At 35.2% G+C, this 13,343-nt stretch overlaps 1 protein-coding gene across 32 annotated transcripts in view; it reads left to right on the plus strand.

The window, feature by feature from the left end:
• The window catches only part of LOC121880005 (ankyrin-2-like), a 200,630-nt gene that overhangs the window by 96,614 nt on the left and 90,673 nt on the right, over window positions 1-13,343 (plus strand). For 22 of the 32 annotated variants that reach the window (XM_042386902.1, XM_042386901.1, XM_042386908.1 and 19 more), the window contains 5 exons: window positions 1,723-1,863; window positions 2,613-2,736; window positions 5,517-5,759; window positions 8,402-8,470; window positions 13,108-13,332. In XM_042386902.1, coding sequence (XP_042242836.1) covers window positions 1,723-1,863; window positions 2,613-2,736; window positions 5,517-5,759; window positions 8,402-8,470; window positions 13,108-13,332 — 802 coding nt within the window. The other 10 variants (XM_042386916.1, XM_042386920.1, XM_042386921.1 and 7 more) reach the window with 7 other exon arrangements.

A 13,343-nucleotide genomic window follows, 5' to 3' on the forward strand; every position in this document is an offset into this window, starting at 1 on the left:
TTAGACTGTTTACCAATCATTTCTAGGTGTACATATAGCATTAGTGTTTATAATTGGACAATATCCTGGTTCCTGGTTGCTGGCAGGTTCAATTGTAGGGTTAACTCTACTTGCCGTTGTGCCTAAACCTTGCAATGTGTAGCTCAGTGTTGTGGTTTACCAGGTGTATGTGTCTGGCCTCAGGTTGCTATAAGGATATTCTAGTTCCTAACCCGGAGCTCAAGGCTTAAGTGTAGTTATGTTTTATCTTTGGCCTTGCCTCCATCCTTCTTGTACAGTAGCTGGCTTTAAGTCATGTATCACCTTAGCCATGATTTAGTGAGATAAGGGATTAATCCTAAAATCCCAGGACTGTACACAACATAGCGTGGATCAGGTGACAGATTTAGTCCTTCTCCAATGGGGTTCTGAGATAAAATGGTTTGTTGATCTTGTTGTTTATTTTATAACCAATGACAAATGTGTTGTCGGGAAGTGGTATGTTAGCATTGAGGTGAAGATTAAGCTTTTAAGATTGATTGACAACAGATACCTCCAAGTACTTGTTTTGGTCAACGATTGTGATGAGAAATATATTCTCTTTACATTATATTTCTTGAATTTATTCCATCCCACTCGTCTTGGGAGCTCTGGTTGCCGCTGTATATGAGTCACCAATCCATGCTTGGTTTTAAATTGGTATATATTTGTTCTATCCTTCCCTTATTTATGTGCATCAAATATATATGGAATTTAGGTACATTACGTATAATGCAAATTACAGTACCAAAAAACCAGAATGTACATCTGCTTCGTGTACAGTATATGTGTATGATTGAGTGGTATGTTAAAAAAGAATGATTAAGGCTAGTTACCCGATAGTATTATTTTTATCATTCTTGGAGACTAAATAATAGGAGAGGAAATATTTATAATTCGTTCTTTGACACCACATTGCGAATAGTTTTACCGAATTTGTAGTTGTGGAATTTTTGCAGAACTCGTCTCTTAAGATTTTTGTATTAGTCATTTCTATAGATTTTAAATACGTTAACTTCATTCATTATTATTTTCTTAAAGCCTCCTATACTGTACTGTATAAATATTTTTAATCCTAATAGAAATGTGGATTGTATTTTATGATCATACAATTTCATAAAAGTGGGTTTATTTCGGTGTTAAGTACAGTTAATTATAGTCATTGTATAAGGAAACACTGATGGTGATTTATCGGTACACATGTGAGTCGTAAATTTCATCAGAACTTATGTAGATGTATAAAATATATTCAGTTTGGGTAATTTTATTTTATTAAATTTTTTTTTATCTGATTATTGATTAATTGTCCAGTTAAAGTTTTTTAGATGTGCATATCGATATGTAATTTAGAATATGTAATGAATGGTTAGTTTATACGAAACGACCGTAGTTGTAAGCATTTTAATTTGGGGAGGAATTATAATAAACATGAATGTAAGTGTATAAGAAGTGGTGAAAGGATCAGTGTCTTTTGATCCGTCACTTTTTGGCTGAGTAGATAAAACAGTGTCGGTAAATATGATGTGACTGTATATGTATATGTATCCCTATGCATATGTATATTGTGTAAGTATAATTACCCAGTTTATTATTTTCAGTTAAGAAATTTATCATTGGACATTTTCTTTTAGATATTTAAGTTTTGTTTTATGCTGGTAATGTTGTTTGAATCGTCCTTGGATCTCGTCTCTTGCCTACGTATAGGTGACGACACAATGCTGGGCGATCAGTCCTACCGATACCTCACTGTAGATGAGATGAAGTCTCTTGGCGATGATTCTCTCCCCATCGACGTCACCAAGGATGAGAAGATGGATGTGTCTTTCATAAGCAACTCGATGGCAGGTGAGGAATGGAATTTTTGGGGTTATGTATCAGTGTAGGTTATATTCTGTATCTATGTATGATCTATTATTACACGTATTATTATTCAGTTACTTTATGTATACTGTATATATGTCTACAGGATAGCTCTATTAGTTGAGCTTAGGTGGTTGTCCTTGAGTGTCTAGTGAGGGCCATCCTGATTGGTCCAGGGCTTAGCACAAGAGGAAACTGAAGTGTCTAGTGAAAACCTACGATGTTGAGTAGAGTCACTGTACAATATACCTTCTCGCATCCAACCCAGGATTGAAGTTTGGACATAGTAGTGTTTGATACCACTGTCTGTACCACAAACACCTCTATGGATGGAATCAATACAGCACAAAATTTAGTGATTCCAATGCTGTTGTATATTTGTTATTCTTATCGACAATGAAGATGTTTGAGTTTATTGATAAAGTTTGACTGAGAGAGCAATGATATCTCAAGCATAACTAATGGTGTAGAGAGCAGACAGCATGTATGATAGTTGTTCAGGAAGGGAGATAATATGGGCCCTGCTGTACTTAATCTTCAAATCAGTGAATGTTACAGTGCTTAGAATTTCCAGTTTGGGTCAATTAGTGCATATGATGAATTTTGTGATAGTGTGTGTTTAGTGCATTTTAGGGTTAGTTATGGTGTGGCTGAATTAGATATTAGATGTACAGTATTGTAGTTATTTATTTTATCTGTGTATTTATTTATTTATTTTTCTAACTCATTCATAGCTCCACCAGTGGCTCCAGCAGATCAGTTGAGCCCACAACATCAAAAGGAACATCACTACCCACAGTTCACCGGTCATTATCCATCAGACAATGTTGATGTTGCCAAGACTCCCATCCTTGCTGGGTAAGTTGGTTACTTGTCCCTACGTTGATTTTTTTTAAATATATTTCTATCGGTATAGATATTTTTACTTTTTACTTTTCAGTTTGAAGAGCAGTTTAATGTAGCTTATGAATTCCAGATATTATTCTCGTTATTATGCCGCTTGTGATGGAGTTTTTGTAGGGCATTTAATATGTTCTCGTATATACCTGTAGACGCAGATTATGAATATACCTGTACAGTATACTGTAGTCGCATTTTAATGTAAAGGTATTTTGTGTTAAAAGTATGTAGTTGTTGTATAGATAAGAAACATATTTAAAGCTGAAGAGGAGGGAAAATTAATTAATATGTACATTACAGTATTAGTGTATTTATTGATTCAAGAGACTGTCGGTAGAAATAAGAAGATTTGTCAGTGTAGGAACAAAGGTGAAATAAATCAGTTTCTGGTTCATGATTACATGTTAGGTTAGGTTGAGTTCTTAGGTTCTATGTCACTGCAATGTTGTATATAGGACAAGTTAGCCTTCAGAAACAGGGTCCTGGAAACTGGAGAATAACCATCTTAATCAGTATTTTTTAGTATAATTGGTGTATAAACAGAATTAGTTTGTTTGCCCCATATAAATTACTTCAAAATACAAGTTAAGTCAAAAGTCTAACTTTCATATATGTTATTTATGTTAGTTGTTGTAATAGTCAGGCAAAATATTAAAACTATTCGATCTTGATATATTTAGGTACAATTATTTCAACAGGGAGGCAGAATAGAAATATATATTGTAATTTACGTTGAATACATCTAGTGTACTCGGCATCAGTTTAATCTTATGTGCAGTATAGTGTCATATTTTCCATAGTGGATGTGTTGGTAAGCAGATTCCCCGTACTGTATAGCGTCACCATCCTCATACCTAAATGGAAACTGAATCTGAAGAACTTGAGACCCAAATTTTTATATCAGTTGTATTTTTATAATGGTTAAAACATTGCAGGACTATTTTATGTATACCAGTTAATATTATGGGTTAAACAGTATACAGAGTAGCTATTGGTATACAGAAATTCTCTACTATTTAGTATTTAACAAGCAGTGTTTTTATTGGCATCTTAATTAACTTTCTCTTGTTGCTGTTGTGTTTTTCCACAATTGTCACAGCTCTAAGCTTCTTGTATGTTCATCAACACATACTTAACATGTGAGTGTTCTGTGCTTAAGTCGAGATTCTCTTCAGGATTGTCAGGCTGATAAAACAATATGGATACGTTATTATATTCTTCACCATCTAACCTCAGTAATGCCTGGCCAAGTTTGTATCGGGGTGTTAAGGTTCTCGTCCCCCTGGTGTCCTGTCATAACCTTTCCGCTTGACGTTCTTCACCTTTCAGACAGAGACGGTTTATTCTCAGACTGTATAAAGGATAACATTATTGCTTGCAGAGGACCGGGAGTAAACCAACTTTCCATATCAGGGCTTGATTATACTCTCATGATGACTACATAATTGGCTAAAGCTTTGCTGGTGAGGTTTTAAATGTCACAGCTTTTGGGGATTTGGTGTCTATGAGCAGATTAAACACATACAGGTAGAGGTATTGTATATATTATAAGATGTTGGATCTGAGGGACTTACAACAGGTGCAGTAACAGGTGTCATACTGATTATGGGTGTGTACTATTAACCCCTTCCACACAGTGACATAAAACTTGAAGTGAATGGAGGTAGAATTGTATAAATTTAGGAAAATATTGAATATTTCTAAGTTAATTGGATTTGTGTGATGTTTAGTTGTGGATGTTTAGGTTTTTACTCCCCCCGGCATTTATGAAGGGAATTTAATCTCCATATTAGCTGAAGAAAGTAAAAAAAAAAAATGCCAAATTGATATCTCGGCCCCTTCAGTAACGGATTAAAATGATCACGTGTTATAGAAAAAAAAAACGTAAATTTTATATTTTCAACGAGGAAAATTGAGCAGCTGATTTTGTCTCATTTTATTACATACAATACATTTATGTCATTCTACCCAGCGTGATCTTTCGGTGTATTATTTAAAATTTGTGAATTTTAAATATATAATTTTATCTTTATTTTGTATTGTATATATTTTAAATATGCCATGGTATCTTGGATTCATTGGTAAAAGGATATACAGTATACTCTTGAGATTTTTTGCAATTCATTACTACTTGAAAGCTTGATTTATTAGCTAGATATAAAGTGATACTGTGTTAGTTGAGGGTGCTCCGGGGGTTAGAGATTTTATATATAGTGCTGTTAAAATGAAAAGTGAGGAGGAGAATAGACAGACTATAGGCTTGCCCAAGTGACCAAAGGGAGGAGGGGGGTTGCTGGAGGATGTAGTTTCTTATTTAAAATTTGTCTTTTTTACAAACCGTTTTTATTTGAATTTTTAAACGTCTTCAGATTTGGGTTACGTATGAACTTGATGTTCCTTAGATTGAATTCCTTTTTTGTCGCATTTTAATTATCTTCTTCATTATGTATCCTGTGTAAGGAACGTGAAGTGAAGAAGATTTAGATTAACGCCCAAATCTGAAAGAACGTTGGTACTGTTGTGAGTGTGATGAGGTGTGTGTTGAAGGGGTTAAGAATGGTATGAATACAGTAACATGTAATTCTTATGTACTGTAGTTGTAATAGGATTCCTCTTGGTAGAATTTTTATTTGAAATTATCTCTTTATGATTATATGTTAAGGAGAAATAAAGTCATGAAACTTGTAGAAGAGTAAGCAAGGAAAAAAAATATAATGATCTGGCTTTGGGGTTGGTAGGCCGGAGTCTTTGAACACGACTCTCAACACAACTGTAGACTCAGCCATGATTGAGTCTCAGATTGAGCCTCAGATCATCCAGACCAAGTTAGCTCCTCAGTTGTCTGCCCAAATGAACCAGGAACAAGTTCAGCTCACCCCAGTGCAGCAAATACCAGTTCAGAACAACTCAGACCAAGTCACGTCGGGCCAGTTCGCTTCCGTAACTGAGAAGTCTGCCGAGATTCTCAATGGGTGGGAAGGGTATGTCCCAAGGCTTGTGTGTGTCTCCAGGAAAGATTATGTAGCTGAAATAACGAGTGTGGGTTCTTGTGTTCATTTTTCTCACACAAATTGGTGCACAAAATTCAGTTACAATTTTGTATCTTTATTAATCTTTTTTATAACTTTCTAATTCCCATAAGGACCTGGAGTGAAAGCAATAATTACTTCACTGATTGAATGGAAGATAATACAAGCAGTCTATTAATTATTAACATAGATCTTTAATAATACTGTCATGCCTTATTCAGTACAGCACTGTGGTAGTTTCGGTGAGAACATTTAAACGTTGAAAGAAACTATCACTTAGAATAATAGGGTTAATATCGGAGTAACTGTCAAATAAATAAAGTTTTGACGAAGAGTGAAAATTATATTTAGTGTTTATATAAAATAGTTGAACTGTTATGGAATTTAAAACTATGCATATGAATTTTCTGGAGGCATCATGCACCTGGGTAAAACGATGTTTATTGTGTGGTTTGAGAATTTCCTTTATCCGCACCACATCCAACCCCATTTACCTCATGTGGACTGTCATCGCAGCACATGTTGTTGATGTGCTGGATACCTGCCAGGCACTGATGACATATTACTTCCCATTGATTTATTTTCCTAACTTACCTCTTGGCTGTGCTTGCAAGTGATTGAAATTATTGTTATTTTTATTTCATATCATAATTATATTTTTCTTATGTAGATTTCAGTCATACATAAGAAATCAAAGTTTAGTTCAGTTATGTGTAATAGATCGGTTTTTAATTTGTAAGTTTCAGCATCAGTAAACTATAAATCTATTATTTCTAAAATTCTGCATGCAAACTCAGCCATTGTGTGTGTGTGTGTGTGTGTGTGTGTGTATTACATCAGTCTCATGAAGTACTCTACTTGACCAAAAATCTGAAGGAAATTATGTGCATATTTCATATTTGTAGTTCAAATGACTTGTCACTTTGGATATAAGAAAATTTATGTTTTGAGAAAGTTTGCTTGGAAAATGCAGTGATCATTTTCTTCTAAGAATTCCTTTACCTCTTAAAAGATCATTCAGAGGAGTGTAGTATTATTAAGAGAGTTTATACCCATCTAGAATGGATTTTCATGAGACTTCTTTAGTGAATATTAATGATTTACTATAGTTGTAATTGCAGGAAATATTGGAATGTTGCTACAGCACTAATTATTCATTGCCCCTGTGTCTGTCTGTACTTGTCAAATGTCATGTAGTATCTAAAACAAGTATAATTTTTGACATCATCATCATCATCATCATCATAGAAAGTGTTAACTATGCAGTGATCATAGAAGCCAGTGGAAAAGGTTCAGTTTGAGCATCTGTTGCAGCTTTGATGATTTAAGTGGGAGGTTTTGTTGCATATTATGATAACTTATCTATTCTCTATGGGCTGGTTCAGCTACAAGAGTTTCCAGAGTCTGGGAAGTGCCAATCGTTCATCAGTGTACTCGTTTCTCACCAGCGACTCTGAAACTCCGGAGAATGGTTGGCCATATTTTAGAAGGTAAAACAGGGCATTGGAAACGACTAAAATAACTAATGTCCTGTTGCTTCGATCTGTGGGATAAACTGTTGCTGGAATTATTTCTTGTTTGGGAATACACTGTGTTGGGCCACTTGATTCAAAATTATTGCTCTTTTCTGTATGGGTCTCTTTGACAACTAACAATCAGTGTTTCAACATATTGCTCACTCAGTCTATTCTTGTATACATTTTCAAAGCTTTGCTTAGGGTTAATTTTGCTTAAAACTATGGAAGCCCTTTGAAGTAAAAATACTCATGAGTATTCTATATTACTACAAGAGTCAATAGTACAAGAAATGTTAATAATCTTTCAAAATATATGAAATATAATTTGTGGAGTGAATAAAGATGGCCACTTGTGAAGCCAGGCTCTGAGATCACCCATGAAAAAGCCACTGCCAGGTGCCAGAAATAGATTCTGTGAGACACGTAGAGAAAGTCCACGGCTGGCTCAGTCTTGGCTGGGTATTGTGACGGGCTTCACTACTCCTCTCCACTCTCCTTCCACCACATAATGGCTGTTAAACAACGGTAGTTATTATTGTAGGATAGAAGAGTAACCGTAGGAGCTTTGAGTGTTGCCTGATTGTGTGATTTGCTACACTACTCATAAGTGAGATGTAGGATAAGGAGCTTTAGGTTTGTTAATGCCTATTTATTGCTTTTGTCCCCCATGCCCCTCCCTGTTTGCTGTTGGTTCTAAATCATAAATCAAATTAATATTTTTTTTGTTATATTGCAAAATTCATCCAATTTTAAACAGATTTTTGTTGTTGCTTATCTAATTAAACCAATTTTATCCTAATGTATTCAGCACTGTTGATAGTTCATCTTTTAATGTTGGCTTAGTCTGGCAGTAATCCATATAAAGCTTGATTTGTGTGTGCACTTGGTCTGAAAAAAGCAAAAAAAAAAAAAAATGATTAGGTGGCTTGACAAGTTGGGATGTACACCTGTAAGCCAGCACTTAAGATGTGGTATAGTCCTTGGGTGGAGTAGGACCTTTGCCTGAGTGCTGCAGGCTGGTGTGCTATACTGCTGTGTTAACTGTGAGCCTACTTGCCCTGGCCATGGGGGTTACAGAGTGAGCCTGAACAGCCTGGCGTCCTGTCTGTCATCTGGGACCAACACCTCGGGCATGTGGCGCGACAGGTTGGCACGCTCACGTCATGCATCCTATAGTCTCCACCAATACTCTTATAGAAACTTTTGACCCAATTTGAAGTTTGTTGCAAGCATAAAACATTGTGTAAAGTGACCCATTAATATCTTCAGGAGTTGTTTACATGTTCAAAAATTTTCTCCTGTCCTGGAATTGAAAAAAAAAGATCTATTCTATGTTGATTAACCTTGCAGCAAGTTTTGAGTGGGTGCATTCTAAATCAATAAGGATGTTTAGTATTCAGTGAGTCTCCCTGTTTGCCTGTATCTATCTCTGCCCACTCCTGACAACAGAGCTTATGACAGGGGGGTCTGGCAATGTTCCAACACTCTTGGAGATGATTGAGCAACCTTGTTACATGAGCTTTGTTATTTCCTGTAGACAAGATGTGATACCATAACTCTTTTAGTGCATTAGAGATAAATTTACTCGTTTCTGTTTCAGTTGAGATTATAGATAAGATAAAGAACGGTTATACAATAAAGTTAGACTGGGCTAAAAATAGGGGTAGTAGTTAAAACTAGGAGTTCAGTGGGGAGAAGTTGGATACTCTCCACTTTTTAGAGGGAGTGTAATCATCGGTGGCTGTTTTGTATGCGTGTTGCTTGTATATGTTATAGTGTAATTTTGTGTGTGTGTGAGTTTTCTGGTGTGTTTCTGTTTTGAGTGTTCTTGTGTGTTTTGTTTGTGTTTCTTTTTTGGTGTGTGTGAGATGCTTTTCAGCGCAATAAATCATACAAAATCTGGTGGATTGATAAGAAACTTGGTAGGTCACTGGGTCAGAAGTCAGGATCACTGGTACAGTATTGCCCTAGCTGGTTAAGAAGTCTCCTGGTCTTTAAACTGAACCAAGGAAATAGGAAAAAATAAACAAAAATGGGGTTTAAGTAGGCATTTAGAATTTATGCTGTATTATGAGTGCTAAGAGAATTGATAGATTAGAGATTGAATATGTAGCAAATGAATATGAGATGGCATAGAAAGATGTGATATGTGAATGATACGCCCAGTACCATAAAATGATGTTATTGTCTGTGATATTATTGTGAAAAATAGGAGAGGCAGAGATTAAACCAAGAAACAGATGGTATTTGTGAATAGTTGTGAAAAATGTATAGGAATTTGTACATGTATATAAGAGTATAATTTTTTGATCCAGAATATTTATTTTTACTCTTCACCATAATATTGAGCTGTTGTTGATGTTCATTTTATTAATTTCTTTAAAAGAGTTATGCATTAGGTCTTGTCTATAAGGTTATGTTGTACAGGTTTTAGTGGGCGTTAAAACTGGGTTCAGCCAAAGCTGTAAACTTGTGGCAGCAACATTGCCTTGTGGTAGTGGCTTCTTTACCTTTGAGTGGTGTCACATAACATTGTAACCTGGGACCCCAACATGTTCCTTAAAAAAAGTATAATTAAAAAAGTATGACAGTTTTTATATTATTTTGTTACTTTTTTTATTATTTTTGGTGATTTTTTGTTATATTAAAATTTTTACTCCTCAAGAAAGTGTATACCATTATTTTACTGTATTAGACGCCACTCGTCAAGATAAAGAACGTCATTCACTGATTACGATGAGATTGTTGAAGCATGAAGAGCATAGAGCATGACGACTCTTTAATAAATGAAGTGTGAACATAGAATGCTGATGGGGAAAGAAGACTGCTTTATCTACCTCTCTCCTTGATGAGTTTAGTGAAAGACTGGTAGATAAATAGTACAGTTTCATTCTTCTTTTTTTTACACCAAATGAATGAAATGTAGAGTTTTCCCTCCATGACTAATATAACTAAACAAAATATATATATACCTGTATATCATAGGGTATTAACTTCTAGTATTGCACACACACTGTTCCTACCCACAGCATTTCCTACCTCCAGCTTAAATAGATCCCTCTCTTAGAAGTATATCGTACACCTTCCGAGAAAACATCAAACACTGGCTTTTTCATGGCACACGTGGGAAGCTATTTACAGCATTAACTTGTGTCCCTCCTGTATGGAAATTTGGCTTCGACCAGGAAATTGACCGTATGCGTTGTGAAAATTTTTAACCACGGATGTTATATGGGCCTTGTAAATCTATGTAAACTTTAACCACTGATGTTATGTGGGCCCTGTAAATGAAGACTTTATCCATTATGTGGGCTCTGTAGATAGGAACATGGGCCCCAAGGTAATTGCTGTGTCAAGCTGCCACAGTAGAGGAGGAACAGAAAACTGAAATTGGTAAATCAGTCGTGACAAATATCAAATTAATATCTAAGGAAGACCTTTGATTTGGCTTTTATCATTGTTGAAACTGTTCTTGCAAATGTTAACCTTGTATTGAAGTTGTGAGGATTGTTTATTTGATATTTTTGAATCTAAATACACTTATTTGTTTTTCCAAATACAGTATTATCGGTATATAAAATCATTTGATAATTATAATGTTAACTCTGGTAATTTGTTAAAGAGAAAGAGTAATTTAGTTTTATGTTGAAAAGTTTGTGTGAGAGATTGGAAAGAGGATGGTATACTGAGTTAATGAATGTAGTATTGTATTGTGAACAGCAAAAGGTGAAAATAGTGAATAATGAATGTACAGTAGTATAGTATGATAAACTTAGTAAGTGTATAAAGGCAATGTGTATGAGAGAATAGAGTGAAAAAGAGTTAAGAGAAACAGAAGTAGATATATATTTATCGCTAGTGATGAACCAAGGAATACATATATAGAAGAAGGTTTTATTATTGCAGTAGTCAGGTATTTGCTGTGAATTTTGATAACCTGTTCTCTGTATATATTTTGGAATTGAAATTTAGATACCAAGAGTTGAGATATAGTTTTATATTGCTAGATTATATAAAGATTAGTGGAAGTAAATATTAAGATGAATCAAGTGGTGTAGGAGTGATGAAAGCTACAGTTGTAAGCAGATAAATGTGGGGCAGTGATGGTGGAATAGTTAAACAACAAGTAGGTAAATTAGATGATGTTTTTGAAGGAGTAGCGTATGGAAGTCAGAGTGAATAGACTAGGGACAGTGGTTATCAAAGGGGAAGGTTAGTTATTGTGGTATTTAATGTTGATGCAGTGTCTTGTGTAGGCTGATGGTTGATGTCAAATTTGAAAAAAAAAATAAATAAAAGTGTGTGTAAATGAATTGTATTCGTGTAGTGTAGAAGAAAGTTGAGAGTAAGGCAGTGGGAAAGAGTGAAAGGTTACTTAGCTAAGATAGATATTGGAAGTGCGCCAAGATCACGATGTATGAAGAATGATTTAAGTAGAACACCTGGATGCCATGTTAGAAAAATCTCATAGGATATTAATTGATTTAAATGTTCTCTTATTTGTCTAATTTCCTCAACCATAAATACCAGAAGGTAATACTGTACTGTACAGGAAGCTCTATTATGAAATTTTTTTTTGAAGGTTTATGGCATCTATATTCTACACCAGCCATGAAAATGTAACTTTGGGAATTTTCCAGGAAGGATTAAACTGTGGGAGTCAAGTCAACAAAGGCAGAAATTCTGTTCTCTGTGATTTAGAGTTATGATGCTTGTGCAGTTGTGTTGTCGTAGGCCAGCTTACCAGTGTGTGTTTTTGTTAGATGGTTCCGTAGGGGTGTTTTAATCGTGATGTGACTTTAAGTACTGTACAATGATTTGGCATTGTTCTTGTGTGAATTGTGAAGCAATTACTGTACCGTGTTGCTTCGCTGAAAAGTGCCGTTGATGGTTTACGACTACTTGAATTTGAGAAGGAATCATCGCCTCTTTGTCTTAATCAGCTGTCTGTATGTTAGTCATGATTACACAACACAGTACATTTTTTGTGTGTGTTCTAACATCCATTGTTCTCCACAAGCTAACTTTTTATGTGGGGCTTTTGTACAGCTAGTAACTAATTGTGCATTTCTAACCTTTCTTGCACGCTTCATGTAACAGCAAACTCTCCTGGAAGACGTGAGTATCCAGTGTTTTGGCCTGCGTCTAGACTTCTCATACATTTATTTATTCACAATAAAAAACAAGTTGATTACTAATATTCTTGTACTATATTTCTTGGGTTTGTTTTGTGATCTTAGGTTCTGAGTAGAGTTTGATTGCATTCTTTTTTCAGCTTTTTTCTGTTCTTTGACATAATAGTAGGATGTCTTTTATTTCAGGCATTCTACTAGCTTAACAATTTAACTTTGAAATGATGCTCAGGATGCCATCACTACTGTACAAAATTGTCTTACTGCCTGTGCTGTATTTTGTCATATGCTATATTGTGTAAATGTAAATTTGTTAGTGGGATTATACTGAGAATCCCTTTGAAAATACAGTTTACAGAGAAATTCATTGATATGTGATACTACATTTGATTATTATGGACCTAGAGATGTCTTCCTACATATTTCTTACTTAATGATAACATGAAATTTATAGTCAGTGAGACCATTCATTCAAATTCAAAATATTATTCCAGAGTTTTTGCATAAAAGGAAAAGAATTTATATAATAAGACTTCAGATATAGTCAGTTTTTTAGTTAAGAGAAAAATATATTTATACTGAAATACTCTACACAATACAGAACTGTTGTTAATAAGAATGAACAGCTCTGACAGTGATTATATGTAACAGATTCTTGGTGAGCTTCATGGTTGATGCTCGAGGTGGAGCCATGCGTGGCTGCAGGCATTCTGGCGTGCGTGTTATCATTCCACCTCGAAAAGCTGCCATGCCCATGAGGGTCACCTGCCGTTACTTGAAGAAGGATAAGTTGGTCCACGCTCCCCCGCTCATGGAGGGCGAAGCTCTTGCCTCAAGGATCCTTGAAATGGGTCCCGCTGGTGCCAAGTTCCTCGGGTGAGTTGTCC

This window comes from Homarus americanus, unplaced genomic scaffold (genome assembly GCF_018991925.1).
Source record: "Homarus americanus isolate GMGI-L3 unplaced genomic scaffold, GMGI_Hamer_2.0 scaffold30108, whole genome shotgun sequence".
Lineage (NCBI taxonomy): Eukaryota > Metazoa > Arthropoda > Malacostraca > Decapoda > Nephropidae > Homarus > Homarus americanus.